This window comes from Humulus lupulus, chromosome 9 (assembly GCF_963169125.1).
Source record: "Humulus lupulus chromosome 9, drHumLupu1.1, whole genome shotgun sequence".
Lineage (NCBI taxonomy): Eukaryota > Viridiplantae > Streptophyta > Magnoliopsida > Rosales > Cannabaceae > Humulus > Humulus lupulus.
In genome coordinates, this window is record NC_084801.1 from 157942251 (window position 1) to 157964953 (window position 22703).

The following is a 22703-nucleotide window of genomic DNA, read 5'->3' on the forward strand; positions in this document are numbered from 1 at the left end:
ATCGATGCAACTTAGGATATGTAACATGGTATCATTGGTGTTAGGGCCATCATTATGTCATTTTGATGGCTTCTCATTAGCATTATATATGATGAATATAACAACTATTTCAATCCAGGAGAAACACAGGCTATAAGGTATAAATACAATATATCTTAGTGATTGAATCACTATTTTTTTTCTCTTGTAGCTACAGTGGATAAAATTTTGTTATCATAGCTATTGTAATTCTCTTTATTTTTTTAGTCCATCTACTAACAATTGTGATGTTACGATTATTTATTCATTAGTTATTGGTTATTTTTGTGGTGCACTCGGCATTTGAATTTTGTCATGAATGGTTGCTCGTACATGATAACAAAGCCAAACTGAAATGGCTTTGGGGGCACTACAAAGATATTAAATAAATATTTCCTGTTTCCGTCAATACTCTTACAGCAAAAGTCGTAACCAAACTACTTCATTCAACAACATGCTAAAGACACATGTTAACATCTTCCAGGCTAAAGTCCAATAAGACTGACTATTGATGGAGCTATGAAGGGTATGGAACATGGTATCATTCATGTTGGGTCATTATTACGTGGTTTCTATGGTTTCTGATTAGCATGATATGTGAATAATATAACAATTATTTCAATCTACAAGAAGCGAAGGCTATAACTATTTTCTTTTAGTCTTCACTATCTTATTGATTTAAGTTTCATTGTTTTTGTGGACACAGCGATGTTGTGACAATGATTATTATTGCTTAGTCTCGCCATTCTATTTTTCATAGTGGAGTTTTTTATATTAAGGTTACTATAGGAACTTGTTAACTATCAATCCAAGTGTATTTATGGTAGATGTGTTGTATTTTTGATACAAATGTTGCCCATAGTCAACCATACGTTTTCAATAAATTATAAGTATACCTGAATATAAGTTATTATACTTTGTGTTATGACTTTTGTACTACATGATTCATGGTTTAGTCTTTTCTTCATTTTATTTTATAAATTAATTGATATAATAATACTTTTTATTTTAGGATTTTGATTAATGATTTTTTTTAATAAAAATTATTATTATTTCAATTAATTAAAATTCCAAGAATAATAAAAGAAATAAAATTATCAATATTTTAATATTTAGGTTTGAGTAAACTAAATTATTTTTATAAATATTTTATATTTGGATTTTTTAAAACTAATATTAAAATTTGATTAATTTTAGTATATTATGTAAATAAATTAAGGAGTTTGATGAAGATGAAGAAGATGAAACAATGTCTTTTTATTATGTATTTTTATCTATTTTTATTATGTATTTTTCTGAATGCTTTGAAGATCTGGGTATTTTATTTTTATTCGTTTTATAATTTTAGGTTGAAGATGAAGCATTTGATTGAATTTTTAGGTTGAAGAAGAAATATGCAGCCCAAAATTAGTTCATTGTTCATGAATGGGTTAATTGTTTTTGTTGGGATTTTTGTTCAATAAACTTTTGTTGCTTGGATTTTTGTTGAAGATGGGTGATTTTTCATAGAGAGAGATTGAGGGAGAACCATATTGAGGAAGAAGAACCATTGAGAATGATGTTGAGGAAGATGAACGATTAAGGTAGATGAATGATGTTAGGGAAGATGAAATATTAGGTTTAATTAATTAAAATGTATTTTAGTTTTTAAATTAAAAATAATTTCTATATTTTTTATTAATTTAAATATTTTTATAAAATTTTATGATGTGGCATTAGTTTAGATGGCCACGTGGCTTCAAGTGGGCAGATAACTAAGCAAAAGCAACATGGTTGTACATTTTGCTAATAGAATGGTGTTTAACCCAATTTTGACTTGATGACATGGCTTCTAAGAAAGAGACACGTGGCATTACACCACATTAAATTCAGAGTGTTGGTCGAAAGAAGCAACTACTCAAGATGGCTACATCAAAATATAAAAGCTTATTTAGCAAAGTTCAAGTAACCAGCTGGATGATGAAGCAAGCCAATACTATCCCATACAACTGCTCGGAGTGCAAGACTTGCTTGATGAGCATGTCACTTTTACCCGAAGATCTAGATTTCACGAGATACCAGCAAATATCTTAAGATATTTATGTAACTGATACTTAAATTGTATTATTTGAATTTGTAACTGAATGTACTGATCTCACACCTACATGTGTAGGGCCTAGATTTGTTTGTAAGGGCCCATAGCCCACTAAGACTCCTTATAAATAGGGAGTTCATTCAATCATTAACCCTAAGCGAAAGTGGCAGGAGAAAAAGCTAGAGATTTCTTTTGTACGCACTTTACATACAAAACCCTTCGAACTGCATTCTTTTCTCAGCTTAAGAAACTCAGTTGAACCTTATTTCTTCTTGATCTTGAATTTGAGTACTCTTTAAATAATAAAAGTGCAAGTGGATGTAAGTCATTACTAACTCTTGGGGTCGAACCACTATAAAATTCTTAGTGTCGTTTACATGATTTCAGTTCATTTAATTCTTATTATGTCGTATACATTAACTCAGTGTCGTTGACCAAAACGCTGGTCAATATTTTGGTGCTTTCATTGAGAGCTGAAATCTAAAATCCTATTTTATTAGATCCATCTGAAGCAATGACTATCACAACTAGAAGCCATAGTCAAGAGCCACAAGGGGGGAACCCTAACGTTGCCCATCTAGGCCGCCCCTCAAGCAATCATATCCCTCCTTTACGCCCTGCTCATCAATTTCCTCCTCTGGGAACTTACCTCCACCAGCCACATTCAGGCATGATGCGCCCCATGTGGACTTAGGAGAAAAGCTGCACCTCGACCTTGAACAACTGATAGGGGATGTGGGGCAGATGCATGAGCAATTTGTTGCCATGCATGAAAATCAAGCAGTCGCTCAAGAGATTATATCTGAAGCCCTCAACAAACAAAGACAAGATTTTCAAGCCTGGTTGGATCAAAGACAGCGAGCCCTTGAAGCTCGCCAAGAAGAAGCTGATCATCGCAATGCTAAGGCGACAAGGTTGCTAAGTTCGTCTTGTCACAAAATCAAGCAGCGAGATTTCGACCAGTGGATCCTCAGCCTGAGAACATTGTTCAGGAAAATCCGGAAGCCCAACGACCAGTTGGTCAGGAAAATATTGAAGCCCAACAACCAATTGGTCAAGCTCCATGACCTACCCAACAATCGTGATCTTGTGATCAAGTGGTCCCTCCTAGACCTGCTAGGAGTCATCACTTCCATAAGGGAGCTCAACCAAGAGTGCATCAACTGCTCTACCAAGATGAACGTATGCTGCCTAATAGAGAACAAGGTTGTGCTAGACAAGTGTCTGAAACTAGAAGGCCTGCTAATGAGCACCCAAGGCAAGTAACCTCGAGAGGTAGGCAGCCCTCAAATGATGAGGTTGGCCCTCAATTCCAACAACCAAGGAATGAGAGACCCGCTAGCCACAATCGAGACCAGCCACCTCACTATGCTGGACACAGCTGTGGTCATTATCGTAGAAGAAATAGAAGGAGAAAAGACCAAGAGGCCAGCAGCAGCTATCAAACAGCCTATAGAGATGGTTATGATGATGATGAAGGGGATAGTCGGTACTACCAACCCCGTGACCATCAACAATATAATGACCACCGACAAGATGAAAATCCAAGATGATCGTTTGTTCCGCCAAGGCCACCTGGGCCTCAAGATATCCCACCTAGGGAGAATGTACAACCTGAATGATTATTTGTCCCACCAAGGCAGCAAGAGCTAGCGAACTGTCCTGCGAGACCACCTCCTAGTCATCCTCGAGCAAATAGTCAAAATGCTGGGGGGCGACCAAGAGGGGGAAGTGTCTTTAACAGGCTGGGAAATTGAGATCATGACCTCCGCGATGTCCTTAATCAGCTTAGGGAAGGAAACACGTCCAATGTTGTTGAACCTGTTGCACCGGTAATCCCTCTTGCACCACAAGTAGGGGTTACTGTAATCACAGTTGCAGCACCAGCTGTTGTGCCACTAATTGCTCTTGCAATCTAGGCGCAATTTGATGCTCTTACTCAAATGGTACAAGATCTAACAGCCCTAAAGCTCACTGACATCGACCTGGAAAGAAAGAAAGGGTCTTCTTTCTCTGACCGAATCAATGCTCTGATAGTACCACCCAAGTTAAAGATGCCAACTTGGAAGATGTATACTGGAAGGGAAGATCCCATCTCACATGTTAACAATTTTGAGATACAAATGGACCTCCAATGGGTTACAGACGACGTCTATTGTAGGACCTTTCCAGCTACTCTAGCTAATTATGCTCAACAATGTTTCTTCAAACTAAAGCCAAGAACCATTACATCCTAGGATACATTTGTAAGACTATTTTACTCACAATTCTTTGCTGCTCGTATCCCACCTGTGCTGCTCGTGATAGGAGGAGGAGCTTGTTGCTACGTCCCCAGAGAATCCTCTTATCAAGGAGGAGCTTGGCAAGCAGATAGTCGTGGTTAACTTCCTTGTTATTTTTCCAAGACATGAAAAAATAATTGAAGACTTAGACGAAGTTTCACTCGACCAGAACAAACCAAATAAGACAGTAAAAATTAGAAAAAACTTAGCGGTGGAATTCAAGTCTGAACTTGTAAACTTCTTAAGGAACAATCAAGATGTGTTTGACTGGTCACACAAGGACATGGTGGGCATCAACCCTATTGTGATCAGTCATGCCTTGATCATTGTCAAAGAAAAATTTAAGCTCATACAACAGAAAAAGAGGCTGCTCAACAAAGAAAGGTCAAAAACCTTAGAAGAAGAAGTTGAGAGGTTAAATGAGAATGGGTTCATAAGAGAAGCCTTTTACCCTGAGTGGATTTCAAACCCTGTTCTAGTGCCAAAGCCAAATGACAAATGGAGGATATGCATTGACTTTACAGATAGAAACAAAGCATGCCCCAAATATTGCTTTCCTCTACAAAGAATCGATCAGCTGGTCGACGCTACTGCAAGACATGAAGTTCTTACGTTTATGGATGCCTACTCAAGGTACGATCAAATCAGCATGCACCCTCTCGACGAGAAGCATACCGACTTCAAAACTGACATAAGATTGTACTGCTACAAAGTAATGCTATTTGTACTTAAAAATGTTGGTGCCACATATCAGTGACTAGTAAATATGATGTTTAGAAACATAATAGGCAAAAACATGGAGGTCTATATTGACGACATGCTGGTAAAGTCGAAAGAGGTTGAGGGCACGTGAAGGATTTTATTAGAATGCTTTGCCAACTTTAAGCATTACACTATGAAGCTTAACTCTTTAAAGTGCTCATTTGGGGTAAGCTTGGGCAAGTTTCTCGGTTTCATTGTCAATGCAATAGGTATAGAAGCTAACCCAGAAAAAATAAAAGCTTTGATCGACATGAAATCCCCGACCAAGATAATGGAAGTACAAAGTTTGATGGGATGAATTGCAACACTCAACATATTTGTCTCAAAATCCACCTACAAGTGTCTACCATTTTTTAACATGCTAAGGGGAAATAACAAGTTTGAATTGACAAAAGAATGTGAAAAGGCTTTTCTGGCACTTAAGGAACACTTAGCTCAACATCTAGTCTTATCAAAGCTAATTGATGGGAAAACTCTATACTTGTATTTAGAAGTTACTCAACACGATGTTAGTGTAGCCCTGATCTGAGAAACGGATAGGATCCAACATCTAGTGTATAACAAAAGCTGGCTTATTGTTTGTTTCTTGCAGTAAGGAAATTAAGGCCCTACTTCTAGGCTCATCCAATCACAATTTTAATCGATCATCCTCTCATGCAAGTTATGCAAAAACCAGAGGCATCTGGTCGATTACTTAAGTGGGCTATCGAGCTCGGGCAGTATGAAATCGCCTACCAGTCAATGACTGCTATTAAAGGGTAATATTTAGCAAACTTTATTGTTAAATGCACTGGAATACCAGAAGAAAAAGAGCAAGCAAAGGAGCCTGAAGACAACGACGAAAATTGGCCCGTATGGAGGCTGTTTGTAGATGGATCCTCCAATGGGCATAATTCTGGAGCTGAGCTTATACTTATCACACCTGAAGTACATTGTATTCATTGCGCGCTAAGGTTCGACTTCAGTGCCTCAAACAAGCATGCGAAGCTCTACTAGTAGGATTAAGACTTGCTAAAGATGTTAAAGATGTGGCAGTAGACATATATAGCAATTCACAACTGGTTGTGAATCAGGTGTTGGAAGAATACCAGGCTCGAGGACTAAAAATGACATCCTACCACAACAAGGTAAAAGATCTCTTGACATAATTCAAAAAATTTACCATCCAACAAGTGCTCCATGACCAACATTCCAATGCAGATGTCCTAGCAAAACTCGCAAGTGCCAAGGATGCAGACACCCTAAACGTAGTACCAGTTGAACACCTGGCCTAACCAAGTATTAACGAAACAGAGCAAATGTGATTGCTCGATAATAACCCTTCCAGGATGATTCCTATTGCAACATACTTGGAGCAAGGAATGTTACCTCAAGACAAAAATGAGGCTCGAAAAATTTCAAGGCAAGTTGCTAGATACGTAATCATTGACGTGGTAATGTACAGAATAGGGTATTCTATGCCTTTGCTCCGATGTGTTACTAAAACCGCAGCCAAGCTGCTAATGATAATATTTGTAATCATGCACGGGGCAAAGTCTAGCTAAGAAGATATTGAGATAATGGTATTTGTAACGACCCAAAATTGTATTCTTAGAAATCGAGGCTCGAGGATTCAAACCTGAAGGCTCGGGGATTCAAACCTAAAGGCTCGGGACAATGGTGGTTCACGGTGGCTCGATGGTGCTCGATGCAATTCTTGCAAGAGACACAATTTTTCACTCAAGTGTCCGTTTGGGGTGATTTTTTTTATTTTGGGCATTTTTTCAAGATCTACACGTTTGACATGCTCATATGCACATTTATGAAGTGTAACACTTGAAAAAAAAATACAAAAGTGCAAACATACCTCATGTTTAAGACATGTTTTGGTATGTTTTCAAGTTTTAAACTTCCAAAATGTGCATATGAGCATGTCAAACGTGTAGACCTTGAAAAAATACCCAAAATAAAAAAAAACACCCCAAACAGACACCCAAGTGAAAAATTATGTCTCTTACAAGAATTACATCGAGCACCATCGAGCCACAATCGAACCATTATCGAGCAAAGTCTTTTTTCATGAAAATCTTGATTTTGAAGGCCCTATCGAATGGTTGGTCGACATTGCTCAATGCCAGCTCGATGGGGCCTTTAAAATCAAGTTTTTTCATGAAAAAATGACTTTGCTCGATGGTGGTTTGATGGTGGCTCAATGATGCTTGATATGATTTTTGCAAGAAACATAATTTTTCACTCGGGTGTCTGTTTAGGGTGATTTTTTTTATTTTGGGTATTTTTTCGAGATCTACACGTTTGACATGCTCATATGCATATTTGTGAAGTGTAACACTTGAAAAAAAATACAAAAGTGCAAACATACCTCATGCTTAAGACATGTTTTAGTTTGTTTTCAAGTTTTAAACTTCCCAAATGTGCATATGAGCAAGTCAAACGTGTAGATCTTGAAAAAATATCCAAACTAAAAAATCACCCCAAACAGACACCCGAGTGAAAAATTATGTCTTTTGCAAGAATTGCATCGAGCACCATCGAGCTACCATGGAACCACCATCGAGCAAAGTCATTTTTTCAAGAAAAATCATGATTTTGAAGGCCCCATCGAGCTGGCATCGAGCACCATTGAACCACCATTGAGCAAGGTCGACTTTCTATAGATTTCAGAGTTTCAAATCTGAAAATAATCACAAAAAAACTCAAAAATCATGCACAAATCTGTTCGAAATGCAGTATTTAGTGTCTTAAGTGAAAGAAACATCATTATATTTGAGAAACAATTAATTACGCATAAACTTATACTCAAAGGATCATCAAAATGTATGTTTCTTTGGGTATATTGTGTTTATCTCTACAAGGTGGCCCAAGTTATGGAGGTTTTTTTGGTGTTGGTGGTGGCATCGCTGCCGTAGGTGGTGGTGTCGTGAGGTGAGAGAGAATGAACGGAGAGAGAGAGAGGGAAGAGAGAAGAGAGAAGTGAAAAGTGAAGGGAAAATGACAAGAGTATTTTGGGTAGAGTGTCAAAAAGTGACATTATTTTGAAATTTTTATTATGCCTAGTATTATTTTTAATTAGCACTCTCTATGATACATAGAATGTGAAATTTCCCAATTAAATTTAGATATCATGGATACTTACATTTTATTTATGTGAGAGTTATATGTCTTTTCAAATTGAAGAATATAAAAAGCCACTCAAAATTTTCTTATTATTATTACATTATTTTTTTTTAACTATAATACACATACCCACTTTCATACACACTTTAGATGTGTTTGTTTTGAGTAGTTGAGTTGCTTTGGAAAGTGTAGAGAGATTTATGATGAATGTAATATTAAACTCTTGTGTACAAAATTGTTCACTTTATCTTTGAAATACATGTGGGGTCTATATAAATTATTAACTTTACTCTTTAAATTTGAACTAAACATAGGAAGAAATTTAGATTACCATTCTCACATTTACTTTACCCCATACCAAACACTCATTTTCATGTGAAGAAAGTAAATAATCTTAATACTTCTTTCTTGTCCATTTCTAATTTAATTAACATATAAAACACATTATTTATTTGTCAAATAGATTGTTTTAGTAATAAAAAACTTAAATATATTTTAATTTTTAATTGTAATTTAACATATATTCCATAGCGCTCAAATACAACTTTGTGACCACTATCGACATTTAACAATCCAGCCGATGATGCAAACTAACATCATTTGTAAAATAACAAATTTGAACATAAATAATTTGTAATTTGATGTTAAAAAAATTACCTTTAAAATTACTTTTGTAATAAAAATAAACATAACATATTATTTTCTTGTCTATAAATAACCAACCATTTCTATTCAATAATAATAAGCAATGACAATTCTTTTTCTAAAAATAAAAAATCAACCGTTTTATAATTTTATGCTGGGACTAAAAGTTTAAGTTGTGTTTTCAAATTCTCTTTAACTAGTTCTATTTACAACAACTTTGTTTACTAAAATGAATTGGATATTCTTTTTCTTATATTAAAATTTTATTGTCTAGATTTAACATCTCTAACTCATGTTAATTGTACTGACAAATGATTCATGAATAAACTAAAAATAATGCAAGACAACTTACTTTTTAAGCTGTCCAGACCTGACTTGGTACCTCCCACTCTTCCTCAGAATGAACAAAAAGACACAAATAACAATACTTATTAATAAGCATGCTCTTAGATGAAATAAATTCCTTCACTTATCTCTCATATTTTTTTCATTTTAGTCCTAAATTAATAGCTTTTAAAAAAATTCAAAATTTATATTTTTTTTAGCAAAAAAATTCAAAATCATTATATAAAAAAGAAAAAAGAAAAAAAAAGATGTTATTTGCCAAGAAACAATAAAAAAGAGAAGAAAGTACAATATAGAGGAATGCATGTATCAAAAGTGTGAAATTACACTTCACACGCTCCCTCTCACTCGCTCGCTCGCATATACTCTCTCTCTTCTTTTTTTCCTTTCTTTCTTTCTCTCTCTTCTTTCTCTGGTTTCCTCTTCTTTGACAAAATCCTATTTTGCTCCGTTTTTTTTTTCCCTTCTGTTTTGTTTGTGCCGCCACTGTTATTTTATTATTATTATTATTTTCATTTTATTTATTTTTTTATGCGCCTCAAATCTTCTTCCTCCCGACCTAGGGTTTCTAGGGTTTTCAGAGAAGTCCGTTGGGCTTTCTAGGGTTTCTCGAGCTGGATTCTCTCTCTTTCATTAGACGAATCTCCATGCGCCGCTGGTTCAGCGGCTTCGTTGACTAGTTCTCTGAATCATTCTTGTATTCCATTTCTTTTTTCTTCTTGAATCTTTCCGGCGTTCTGGTGTTCATCGGTTGAATTGTTTTTGGTTATGGTTTCTCGATTAGGGAAGGGTTGATTGATCTCTTCTTGAGCTGTTGGTTCTGTTTATTGAGGCCTTTTTCGATTTGAATGGCATTGGGGGATTTGATGGCCTCCAGGTTTTCGCAATCTTCGGTGGCGGTTGTTTCGAATCATTTGGAAGAAGAGTACGTTTCGAGCCATGATGATGTTGATTTGAGTTCGCAGAGAATGGATTCGGAGACTGCTAGTAGTAGTTATGGCAATGGCACGACTGCCACTACCACGAGTATGGCTTATTTGCCTCAAACAGTGGTTTTGTGTGAATTTCGGCATGAGGCTTTTGAGGCTTGTCTTCCCGCCGGTCCATCAGATAGTGGTTTAGTCTCGAAATGGCGACCTAAAGATCGAGTAAACTCTTATCTTTTCAACTAATTTCATTTCTTTCTCTTAATTGTTTGTTGAAATGGGGTTCTGTGATGTACCTTCATCAATTTGAAATTCAGTTGATATATAACATTGGTTGTGCCAAATTGTGAGTAGAATAACTACTAGTTTTTCAAGCATACGGATTCATATACTATATGGTTTAGTAATTGCCCAAGTTTGGATATAAAATCATTTCATATAAACGCTGGAGCCTGAAGATATGATGGAAGTTATTTATTTGTTTTTACGTTCAATGTTGCTATTTGTCTGCATAATCCCACTGACACAGAGGACAATTAGAAAGATAGGTCCAAAGCACCAAGGTTGGTTGAAATTTTGGGTTTAATGAGATGAAGCTGACAGGTAAGTAATCTGCATGCATAAAGGTGGTGATCATCATTTTAAAAAGCTAAGTGGATGGAAGGTCATAAGATTTTTAGTTGTCATTGGACTGGACTGTCTTTGCTCCGTTCCCCAGTCTTGCAACACATTCGGGTTTTACGAAAAAGATTTTATACGGATACGGATATGTATAGGATGATATTGTTACAAGTAACTGTGCAACCATCTGAAATGTTTGTTTATGTGTTAGCTGTGAATCTGTGCTAGAGATTTTATCTACTGGAGGCATTGTCAGTCAATCTATCTATTGGAAATGTTTACTTTAAAATGGAAGTTAATTTTATCGACTGAGTTTAGTTTATGATATCATTGTCATTTTAAGTTATTTTCTTATTTTATTTATTGCCCGACAAAATTTTGGTATCTTTCTATCTTTCAAGTTAAACTTAGGTATTTATTCAAAAAAATAAAGTAAAAGAAGTTAAACTTAGGTATATAACATAATTCCATATAATGTAATAAGTTGCTTCCAATTAACGTTAAAGTTGCATATAATTTATCACTTAAATGCCTGCCTTACTCTCTCTTTTCTTGGGTTTTGATGCTGCATTTATTGTCTGGATGCCTGCTTAATTTAACTTCTGTTTCTTTTCCCGATGCAGATGAAAACGGGATATGTTGCTCTTGTTTTATGTTTAAACATTAGTGTTGATCCTCCAGATGTGATAAAGATATCCCCTTGTGCTAGAATGGAGTGCTGGACAGGTGCTTTATTACAAAGCTAAATTCATTGTAGTGCGCATGTGTATGTGTTGGCATATGTGTCTTCCTATATTCTTTTTTGTTTTTTATTATTTTTCATGGGTAGCTTGGCACATATTGTTTGTGAAATGTTTTTATCACAAGTTGGACTCTTATTATGATCACAAGTATCAAGTTAAGATTGTAAATTCTCTTATGTTTAAGATATTCACTTTGGTAAGTGATGACCAATATATGATTTTTTGTAATTTTTATTTGTACGAGTGCATTGAATTTTTTGTAATCCTTTGCTTGCAGATCCTTTTTCAATGGCACCGCAGAAAGCTCTTGAAACAATTGGGAAAAATTTGAGTGCTCAGTATGAAAGGTGGCAACCAAGGGTGAGGATATTATTGGCTTGTACAGAGTTCATATAATATTGTCTTAGATTTAATTTTATTTACCTTGAAGATCTTTGAGCAGGCACGATATAAGGTCCAGCCTGATCCTACTGTGGATGAAGTGAAGAAACTTTGTAATACATGTCGTCGGTATGCCAAGTCTGAGAGGGTCCTATTTCATTATAATGGCCATGGTGTGCCTAAGCCGACTTCTAGTGGTGAAATTTGGGTTTTCAATAAGGTCTTTTATTTCTTTGAAACTCTTTTATGTGGTTTGATTTAAGGTCAATCACTAGAGTCTTGCTTGGTTTCTCACCAATGTTATTGGTACTGCAGAGTTATACACAGTATATCCCTTTGCCAATCAGTGACCTTGATTCCTGGTTGAAGACACCCTCCATATATGTTTTTGATTGCTCTGCGGCTGGGAATATTGTGAATGCTTTTATTGAGGTAAAGCTTTAACTCAAAACGTATAATGAATTGATATATGTATTGATAATTAAGGTGCTACGTGACATGAATTCATTATATGTAATTGAGATATTTATATATAAATATATATGTATATATAGTGACTTGATTTGATGGTTTGGCAGCTTCATGATTGGGTTGCTTCTAGCTCCTCTGGATCCACAAGGGATTGCATTCTACTTGGAGCTTGTGAAGCACATGAGACTCTTCCACAAAGTGCTGAATTTCCTGCAGATGTGTTTACGTCTTGTCTCACAACACCTATTAAGATGGCTTTGAGATGGTGAGCTTCTTTCCTTGTTTGTCGCGTTTATGCATCTTTATTTGAGATCATGCAGTTTTCTGGTTTTGCCTTGTGGTGTTTATTCCATATTGGCTGCTTCCTAGTTATTTTTAGTTTGTCAACTGAAAGTCTTTTAGCTGTGCTGTTTGTTTAAAGCTGTAGGAAATTAGAAATGGCAGTACTTTCTGATTAGCATGATTAGTGATACTGTAGTGTACTGTGCATGATTAGCATGCTATGAGACTGTATTATATTTTATGTACTTGTACAAATGTATATATTTCCATGCTTAAGGCATACATTCATTATAATGTCGTCTGTGGATTCTGCTTACATTATATAACCATATTTTGACCATGTCAATCCTTAAGGCTTTCTTCAAGCGTTTGGATTTGTGCTTATCTCATTACCTGTTTTTATTTCTTCTTTCAAATTTGTGATCAGTTTCTGATGGGTGCATTGTGTAACTATTAGATTTTGCTTGGTTTTATTTTCTGATGGAATTTACAGTTGCTGATAGATTTTTGGGACCAAGGACTAGTTCTTTCGTTAATCTTTGAAGATGCTTCATTTTCTATCTTTTATATTCGATGATAATGCATAACAAAGTTTACATGTTTAATAAGCGTGTGACAGTATACACACACATGCATCACATAGTTTTGACTAGTGGTCATCATTTTAAACAGTTTCTGCATTTATCCTTGTTCACTTCATGAAGACCTTAAAATAATAATATAAACAGATAAATATTTATCTTAGTTTTCCATTTTCTTCTTTTGAAGTTTTCAATGTATCATTTAAGAAAAGACTAAGTTTGTTGTTGTAAGCTTATGAACCGCAGATCATCTTGGGTTGGAATTTGGTATTTTATCACATTAGTTATACTGATCTGCTACTATCATGGTTTACCATCTCTATATGATGATCAGATGCGTCCTTATTGCTTGATTAAGTTTATGGTGCATAGATTAATAAGAGCTCATCAACAAGCTGGGTGAAGTTGGTTTATTATAATTTTATCTTAGGCTTTTGACAATTCTCACCTTTTTATACTCTGTGGGTTGCTGATGATTTTGTTCTTCTCTTCCATTTGACCTTAATTTGTTCAAATGATGAATGTTATATAGTTTTCGAACACATTATCACTCTTTGGGTAATGTTCTTTGGAAGGAGGAAAGATGAAAATACCTCATCGATTTTTGAACATTCACACGTTTTCTCATTGTCATTCCCAATTTTATTCTTGAGTGTAACATCCTTGTAGTTTGACTCATTACAAATCGATGGAGTTATGTCTGTTGTATAAAAAGAAGATATGACCACCTGATCTTTTTAGTGAAGTGATTTCTGCTTACATTCTTCGTGCCTATAAACAGATTACCCTAGTTTCCAGAGGTTGCTGGGTTGGTATTAACGGATGATTTGAACATTTGAGCTGTAAGTTCGTGTGTAGATGTTTTCTGATGTGTTTATTTCAATGTTTAGCATTCACCGCCATCTTTACTTTTATAACAGGACCTGCACTTAGCTGTAATATCTGGGTCTTTGCCTATCAGTTTATATGTATGGATTATAGATTTGATCTGACCAACTGGCTTATTAGTTCTTTTAGTTTTTGAGAATTTTGTTATTCTGCTGATTTTAATGGAGGCTGAAATTTCAGTTCTGATAGTACTGCCAGAATTTTTCTTTCATCTCTTGATGTTGCCGATCTTGCTTCTTCCTTTTGAGACTTGTAAACGTACTATTCGGTGGTTTTTAATGCAGTTTTTCTTGTGTTATTTGACTTTCTTTCTGTTCCCAAAATCGTATTTGAATTCCCATTGATTGGATGGTAGCAGTTTCATGATGCATCCTGTTTCTCAGGTTTTGCAGACGCTCATTACTACATGAATCTCTTGATGAGTCGCTAATTGATAAAATCCCGGGCCGCCAAAATGACCGCAAAACACTTTTGGGGGAATTAAATTGGATTTTCACTGCAGTGACTGATACCATTGCATGGAACGTTCTGCCACATGGTAATTTTTTCTTTCCTGTGGTTTGATGCTCTACGGTCTAACTTCTTTGAATTGAAGTACCCTTAAGATTCTTTTGGTGCTATATGTTTCTCATACCTTTGTATTCTGCTGCAGAGCTTTTCCAGAGGCTGTTCAGGCAAGATTTGTTAGTCGCTAGTCTTTTTCGAAATTTTTTACTTGCTGAGCGAATTATGCGTTCTGCCAATTGTTCCCCGATCTCTCATCCATTGTTGCCGCCTACCCATCAGCATCACATGTGGTAGTACTAAAGGAAACACTAAAGAAGTTAATACTTACTGTTTTATTAGTCCGAAAGTCACTCTGTAACTATTGCACACTGCAGGGATGCATGGGACATGGCTGCTGAGATATGCCTTTCTCAGCTTCCGTCATTGGTTGAAGATCCTACTGCAGAGTTCCAGGTGCATCTGAAGTATTTTATTATTGGGTTTCTTTAGTTATATGTCTTTAGATATGTAATGTTTTCTATCTCATAAGCTTAATACAGGAGTGCAGCCTTGACAGCTCTTGCTCACATTACGTTTTTTTTTTGTTCAGCCAAGTCCCTTTTTTACGGAACAGCTGACGGCTTTTGAGGTTTGGCTTGACCATGGGTCGGAACACAAGAAACCACCGGAACAGTTACCTATTGTTCTCCAGGTTAGGTGGTTCATTTGGCTATTATCATTTTTTGAGGCGTGATAAACTTTTCCAGGGTGTTGTTTTGTATTAGAATAAGTTTTCACAATCAGTCTCGTATTTTATGGTTTAGTATTGTTACCACCAATGGCCATTTCTGATTCATGTAGCTGTTTTTTATTAATTGTGTTGCTAATGCAAGGGTTTAGTGCTTAATTGTGTTGCTGATGCAAAGATTTAGTGCTTAATTGTGTTTCTGATGCGAGGGTTTAGTGCTTAATTGTGTTCCTAATGCAAGGGTTTAGTGCTTAAAATCTGGTACATTTGTATGCTCTTCTTAGTTATTACATAGTAGCTAAAACCAAGGTTGTTAGCATGAAATGTTATTTGTTAGTAGTACTCTGACTTTTTTTTTTCATCAAATGGAATGCTAGAGAGCTGTTTCTTTGTATGGCCAATCAAATTATTATTGATGTACCTTATAATATAAGTTTGAAAGTTTATCACGGATAATCTAATATTTTCTTGAATTCATTGTTTATAATTTTGTCAAAAAGTCAATTACTGCCGCTTCCTCTCCTAATTAGTCACTGTGGCTGTAAGAGGAAAAAGTTGTGTTGATTTCTTAAAGCATTATGTGGTTTAGGCTTTATCTCTATGCTTGTGTCTTGTTAATTTCCCCCTGTTGATAGATAGGGCCGTCTTTGTAGCCCTTCCTTAATTGGGGGACAATGCTTACAATAACTTGCACTTTTCTGTAGATCAACTTTTTAATAAGATGATTTTCTTTCAGGTTTTACTTAGTCAGTGTCACCGATTTCGAGCGCTGGTTCTTCTTGGAAGATTCCTTGATATGGGACCCTGGGCTGTAGATCTGGTACTTTGTTGGCTTCTATATAGTGGGTCTAATTTATTTGGTAGTAAAATGTGATGCTGTAGTTTATTTTCTGATCATTTTTTGTTTTTGCAGGCCCTGTCTGTAGGGATATTTCCATATGTTCTGAAGCTATTGCAAACAACAACACCAGAACTACGACAGATTCTTGTGTTCATCTGGACGAAGATTCTTGCTCTTGATAAGGTATTCATGTGATTTGAGCTATACCTTGGTCTAAATGGCCTCGTAATTTTGTTTGTAGTTATTTACAGACATGCTGTCTTTGGTTTATAATTATGCTCTGACAATTGATTGTTTTGTTTGTGGATTGATAGTCATGCCAGGTTGATCTAGTGAAGGATGGGGGACATACATATTTCATCAGGTTTCTTGATAGCCAGGAAGCATATCCAGAACAGCGTGCAATGGCTGCATTTGTTTTGGCTGTAATTGTGGATGGTCACAGACGGGGTCAAGAAGCCTGTATTGAAGCAGGTTTGATCCAAGTTTGCTTGAGGCACCTTCAAGTTTCAACCCCAAGTGACGCACAAACTGAACCCCTATTTCTTCAGTGGCTTTGTCTCTGTCTGGGAAAGCTATGGGAAGATTTTCCTGAGGCTCAAATAATGGGTTTACGAGAAGACGCTCTAGCTATATATGCTCCTTTGCTCTCTGCTCCTCAACCAGAGGTTCACCTTTCATATATCAATTATTATACTTTTGTTTATATATATATAAAGATGGGAGTATTTCTATTTCTGCATATAAATTGATCTTAATACTTGTGTCTTATTTTCAGGTTAGGGCTTCTGCTGTTTTTGCATTGGGTACCCTTCTTGATGTGGGCTCTAACTTGTGTAGAGATGGTGTTGGAGGAGATGAAGAATGTGATAATGATGAAAAAATTAGAGCAGAAATTAGTATTATTAAAAGCTTATTAAGTGTAGCTTCAGATGGAAGTCCATTAGTCAGAGCAGAGGTTGCTGTTGGTATGTAGTTTATCATCAAAAATTGCCTGTTCATTTGTTGACTTGTTTAGTTCTAAGAAGTTGTTTGCACCAGGTTTTTAGGCATTATATTGGCAGCTTGTTCATACTCTTGAGGCTGCTCAAACAAACCTGCTCCTCCTGGGGCAGTATTGTAATTTGTTAACTGAGCTAATGAAGTTTGATTTCTTTTCCATCCTGGCAGCTCTAGGGAGATTTTCCTTTGGTCACAACAATCATCTCAAGTCAATTGCTGCAGCATATTGGAAGCATACTGGGTCTCCTTTGAGTTCCCTGCCTTCTTTGGCTCATATAAGAAGTCCAAGTAGTGTTGTTCCATCTCAGATTGGTCCAATATCGAGAGTTGGCACTGACAGCTCGTCTCTTGTTCGAGATGGAAGGGTCTGCACTAGCAGCCCTCTTGCTACTTCTGGAATTATGCATGGTTCTCCATTGTCTGATGATTCATCCCAACTTTCTGATTCTGGAATATTGAATGATGGCGCAAGCAATGGAGTTGTTAACCACTCAGCAGTAAAACCCCTGGACAATGTGATGTATTCACAATGTGTATCAGCCATGTGTGCTTTGGCCAAGGATCCATCTCCACGCATTGCCAGGCTTGGTCGCAGGGTACTGGCTATTATAGGGATTGAGCAAGTTGTAGCAAAACCTCTAAAAACTTCTGGTGGTAGTGTTCGGCCAGATCCTTTGGCATCGACTCCTTTTGGATTGGTCCGATCGTCGTCATGGCTTGATATGAATGGAGGAGGTATTTTTTTTCTGTCAATTATATGCCAGGACAATCTTATTTGTTGGAATATAGGTTTCTTGTTATATTTGCATAATTACTTATTAAATGAACTGTTATGAACAGGCCATGCGTCCTTAACTTTCCGAACTCCTCCTGTTAGCCCTCCTCGACCTAGTTATTTAACTGGGATGCGGAGAGTTTGCTCGTTAGAGTTCCGACCACATTTAATGAGCACACCCGATTCTGGACTTGCTGATCCGCTTCTGGGGTCAGGGGTATCTTCTGGTTCTACTGAACGCAGTCTTCTTCCTCAATCTACTATCTATAATTGGAGTTGTGGGCACTTTTCAAAGCCACTTCTCACAGTGGCAGATGATAGTGAAGAAATATTAGCTAAAAGAGAGGAAAGAGAAAAGTTTGCCTTGGAGCACATAGCAAAATGCCAGCATTCTTGTGGGTTATTATTTTATTGTTGGATGTTCTATAATTTAATCTTTTTCTTGAATATATAGTAATTTATATGGGGTTGTAATGTTTTTGTTTTGTTGGTCAGCTGTAAGCAAGCCTAATACTCAAATTGCTCGGTGGGATACAAGATTTGAGACGGGTACAAAGACAATCTTGCTGCAACCATTCTCGCCTATTGTAATTGCTGCAGATGAGAATGAGCGAATCGGGTATGCTGATCTAGCACATTTCATTTAAAAAATAAGGATTGGAAGATTAAATTCAAGTTTAATGATATTTGCCTTTGAGGATTAAAAGATTTAATTCATTTTTAATGTATTTTACGACAAAAGATGGTCATGTTTTCTGTAACTTATAGAAGCTGTGTGCTGTGGTGGTTGCTGAATGGTTTTTTATCACTTAGTATAAGTGAATAACCATAAGAAAAATTGTGTTTTGAAGTAATGTTTGCACCAAGTGGTCTATTGATTCAAGTCCTCCAATATTCCACTGAAAATAGCTTATTATTTCTGGTTTCTCAATTCTTAAAATGTTCAGTCTTTTTTTGGGTTTAAAAAGAGTTGGCCTGTTTATGTAAATGTAATTCAGTGTATGTTTTTTTTTTTGGCTGCTCTGTCTGTAATGTGCTTGTGTTTTTGTATCTCTCTCTTTTTTTTTTTTTCATTTCGATGAATGTCTTATTTTTTGTTTTTATGGAAATTGTGTATTACGACAATTTGCACATTTTTGGATTTATCTTTTTCTATTATTTTTTTGGGATATGTGGTATAAGTCCTCGTACTTGACTACTGTTTTGTTAACAGTCTGTTTTACCCTAATTTGAGTTTACATGTCAAGTGACATTTTGTCTTTGGTTATCTTTTAGGGTATGGAACTATGACGAGGCTACACTTCTCAACAGCTTTGATAATCATGATTTTCCAGATAAAGGAATTTCTAAGCTCTCCCTTGTGAATGAGCTAGATGACAGCTTACTTCTTGCAGCTTCATGTAAGATACTAGACTGCCGCCTAGTTTTCTCATACTTTTTGGGCACGCAGCTATTATCAGTTCAGCTCCCTGGAGTTTAACTTTCTGTCCATGCATGATCCAGGTGATGGAAATATTCGCATTTGGAAAGATTATGCATCGAAGGATGAGCAGAAACTTGTTACTGCTTTCTCTTCAATTCAGGGTTATAAACCGGGCATTCGAAGCTTGAATGCTGTTGTGGATTGGCAACAACAATCTGGATATCTGGTAATTTGATTCTTAATGAAATGTAATCTTAGGGCTGACACTCATAATGTTTATAGTCAGTGATGGGCATTTAACTAATTTATTTGATGTCTTGTTGCTAGTATGCTTCTGGTGAGGTTTCTCGCATCATGATTTGGGATCTGGATAAGGAGCAACTTTTTAATTCTGTTCTTTCATCACCAGACTGCAACATATCAGCATTGGTCAGTTATACTTTTGTTGTGTTCTTGTGTGCAGCTATAATGATTGCATTAATTTTGTAACTTGCTTATTATTTTAAACTTAAAATCTGTAGAAAAGGTAGTGAGTTGAGAGTTTATGAAGGACATTCCCTTGTGTTATTTTTTTTTTGCAGTTCATCTAATTTTGTATATATATCTAAATATAAATAATACTTCCTTTAGCTGTGGTATGGGTTTTGAGTATAAATACCACATCAATTTTTCGTTGTTGGCAGCCGATCCTTGAGATTTTTCTTTTGCAATAAAATCTTTTCAGTTTTAAAAACAGTAGCAATCAAGTCCTTACTATTAATTTTTTAAACAAAAATCGTGGTTTATAAGGTCAAAATTGGTATTTCCCTGTATTAATTACACCGTCAAAAAATTTCTAGCTATTAGTGTATAGGAAAATAAAAAGAAAATTCATTTAAAAACTAGACTTTTTAAAAAAAAATCACAATAAGGTCTTAAATTGCTACACTTTATTAAACTCAAGAATTTTATTGCAATTTTCTTTTTTAGGTATTAGATTGTCAAACAACAAAAACTTGGTGTGTATTTATGCTAATAACTTTTTTTTTTTTAAAAAAACAAAATTTAAAGAGAATTTTTTATGCACAATTTATTTAGATGAAGGTTAACTATTGCAATAGCATTTGGTGTTGGGTGGATTTGGTATTAAGCCTGTTCTTATATTTTATTCTCAAGTACATCGAGTCAATGGGTTGCTTGATACATATTTTCTAGACATTACCTGTAAGAAAAGTTGGAGCTGCTTCTTATTTCAATCAATATCACACTGAACCTGAACTCACTTATTTTTTATTATATATATGAGCTATTTTTGCAGCTCCTGGAACTGTGCTAGTTGGGATGAGGTTTGCCAAGTTTTTTGTTGTTGATATTGATCTTTTGTTGGTATTCACTTAGCTTTGGGTGGGAGTGGTTTTTTGTTTCTTAATTCAAAAGTAATTTGATAGATTTCCAATTGTCCAAATGAGCTCTAAAATTTATAACAGGTTGCTTTCTGTTTTTAATGTGCTGCTCTTTATATTTTGAGTTACATTTGTGGTTTCTTTGGTATGTCTTTATTTTTGTCTTTTGTGGTTGTGTGACTTTTCGCCGATTGGCTGGTATGTAAGGATTACTGGATTTGCTAAATGGGAGTTCTTAGTTTTATATTTTTATATATTTTGTGTTAGTATGTACTTGAAATTGTTTCACTTGTTTATTTGTCTTCTTCCATGTTCTCTTTGTAGTCTGCCTCTCAAGTTCATGGCAGCCAATTCGCTGCTGGTTTTGTTGATGGTTCTGTCAGACTTTATGATGTGCGAACACCTGAATCGTAAGCCACCCATTAATCCTTAAATATTTTGCTACAAGATGTGAATCAGCTAGTTCCATTATGTGAACGATCTTCCTTCTTTGATGCACATACGAGTGATTTTTTCTTTGGTATTCTGTTCAAAAAAAAAAAAAAAGAAAAAGAAAAAAATGTGACTGTTTTGACTGGAAGGAGCTTTTGTCCTTAACTCATCCACCATTTATAATAGGCTGGTCTGCGCAGTACGGCCACACACTCAGAGGGTAGAAAGAGTTGTGGGGATTGGCTTTCAACCAGGACTGGATCCAGCTAAGGTAAATAGAGAATATTATGATAATAGTTTTCTGGTTTCCAAAATGGTCATTACTCATGGTTAAAAGTAACACGTTGCTTTCGATGATTTTACTGTCCAGATTGTCAGTGCTTCTCAGGCTGGTGACATTCAATTTCTTGATATCAGAAGTAAAAGGGATGCATATCTCACAATTGAAGCTCACAGGGGCTCTCTTACAGCTTTAGCTATTCATCGACATGCTCCCATAATCGCAAGTGGTTCAGCCAAGCAACTCATCAAAGTCTTTAGTTTGGAAGGGGAACAGCTAAACACGATTCGGTATTACCCTACTATCATGGCCCAGAAGATTGGTTCCGTTAGTTGTCTAGGTTTCCATCCCTATGAAGTTCTACTTGCTGCCGGTGCAGTAGATGCCTTGGTTTCTATTCACGCTGATTGACAACGCTCAAATTATATGGGAATGCATCTTGTTTTCTGGATTAAAGTTTGATTTGGATTTCTTCTTCGGAGGTAACTCGGAATACTTGGACTCACATTGGAGTCCCCGCCCCATTGCAGCACGCGGTGCAGGAGATCATCATGAATAAAATTATTATGCTGCTCAGTTCCCTCCGTTGTCAATGAGTCTAAAATATATTGGTAGAGGTTTCTTTCTACCATATATAAATATATTTATATATATATAGTGTATGCTATAATATTCATTAGCCTCCGGAGAAAGTATTCTGCAAATTCATAGGGGGCTTTGGAAATAATCTGTCACATAGGTACATGCATGTAAATATTCCTTCTTTTTAAAAAATCTTTTTTTTCTGCATTTTGGTGTGTGCTTATTTCTTTTTTTCCCCTTCAATTTGTAAAAGCACATTTGTTGGTAAGTTTAGTGTCGCATACAGATGGCAACGTGGGTGTTCCCCTAAAAATGTAGGGGTCTCCAGCATTTCCTCGTTGCTCATCCCTCATCCTGTTGATTTGTCCTTCCATTTAATTCACCTTGTAATTAAATTCTTTCAAGTTTGGTGTCCTTTTGTCTATTTACCTGTCTTATTTTTCTTTCCTCTAAAAACAAATATTAGCTTATCGCCATAGACCAATGGTTCCTTGTGCATATAGATAAATATATGTTTTTTGTAATTTAGTAGTGTTGATTTTTGTCTTTTTTTTTTTATATCGTGTTTTAATGTGGATTACATAGCTGAAAGTCCTTGATGGGATCTTAATGTCATTTG

At 35.8% G+C, this 22703-nt stretch overlaps 1 protein-coding gene across 6 annotated transcripts; it reads left to right on the top strand.

Moving 5' to 3' along the window:
* The first annotated feature begins 9618 nt into the window (after positions 1-9618).
* On the top strand, positions 9619-22508 carry LOC133800775 (regulatory-associated protein of TOR 1-like). 6 transcript variants are annotated; one of them, XM_062238833.1, is made up of 23 exons: positions 9619-10388; positions 11411-11513; positions 11808-11890; positions 11961-12131; positions 12227-12343; positions 12490-12647; positions 14517-14671; positions 14786-14930; positions 15015-15093; positions 15230-15331; positions 16104-16187; positions 16281-16391; positions 16523-16876; positions 16987-17176; positions 17379-17945; positions 18051-18380; positions 18481-18604; positions 19261-19385; positions 19489-19634; positions 19736-19837; positions 21115-21200; positions 21409-21493; positions 21593-22508. In XM_062238833.1, exons 1-23 carry the CDS (start codon positions 10089-10091, stop codon positions 21911-21913), a joined length of 4038 nt encoding a protein of 1345 aa, XP_062094817.1. In that variant the 5' UTR covers positions 9619-10088; the 3' UTR covers positions 21914-22508. The 6 variants fall into 6 exon arrangements, with proteins under 6 accessions (XP_062094817.1, XP_062094819.1, XP_062094818.1 ...); XM_062238835.1 differs by having other exon boundaries at positions 14786-14807; XM_062238834.1 differs by having other exon boundaries at positions 11973-12131.
* Positions 22509-22703: the final 195 nt, after the last annotated feature.

What these genes read in the sequence shown, in the direction of transcription:
- LOC133800775 (XM_062238833.1), top strand. Translation starts at nt 10,089, where the DNA reads ATGGCATTGGGGGATTTGATGGCCTCCAGGTTTTCGCAATCTTCGGTG. An exon ending in ACCCATCAGCATCACATGTG is followed by an intron (nt 14,931 to 15,014) that starts GTAGTACTAAAG and finishes TGCACACTGCAG; the next exon opens with GGATGCATGGGACATGGCTG. An exon ending in ATCCTACTGCAGAGTTCCAG is followed by an intron (nt 15,094 to 15,229) that starts GTGCATCTGAAG and finishes TTTTTTGTTCAG; the next exon opens with CCAAGTCCCTTTTTTACGGA.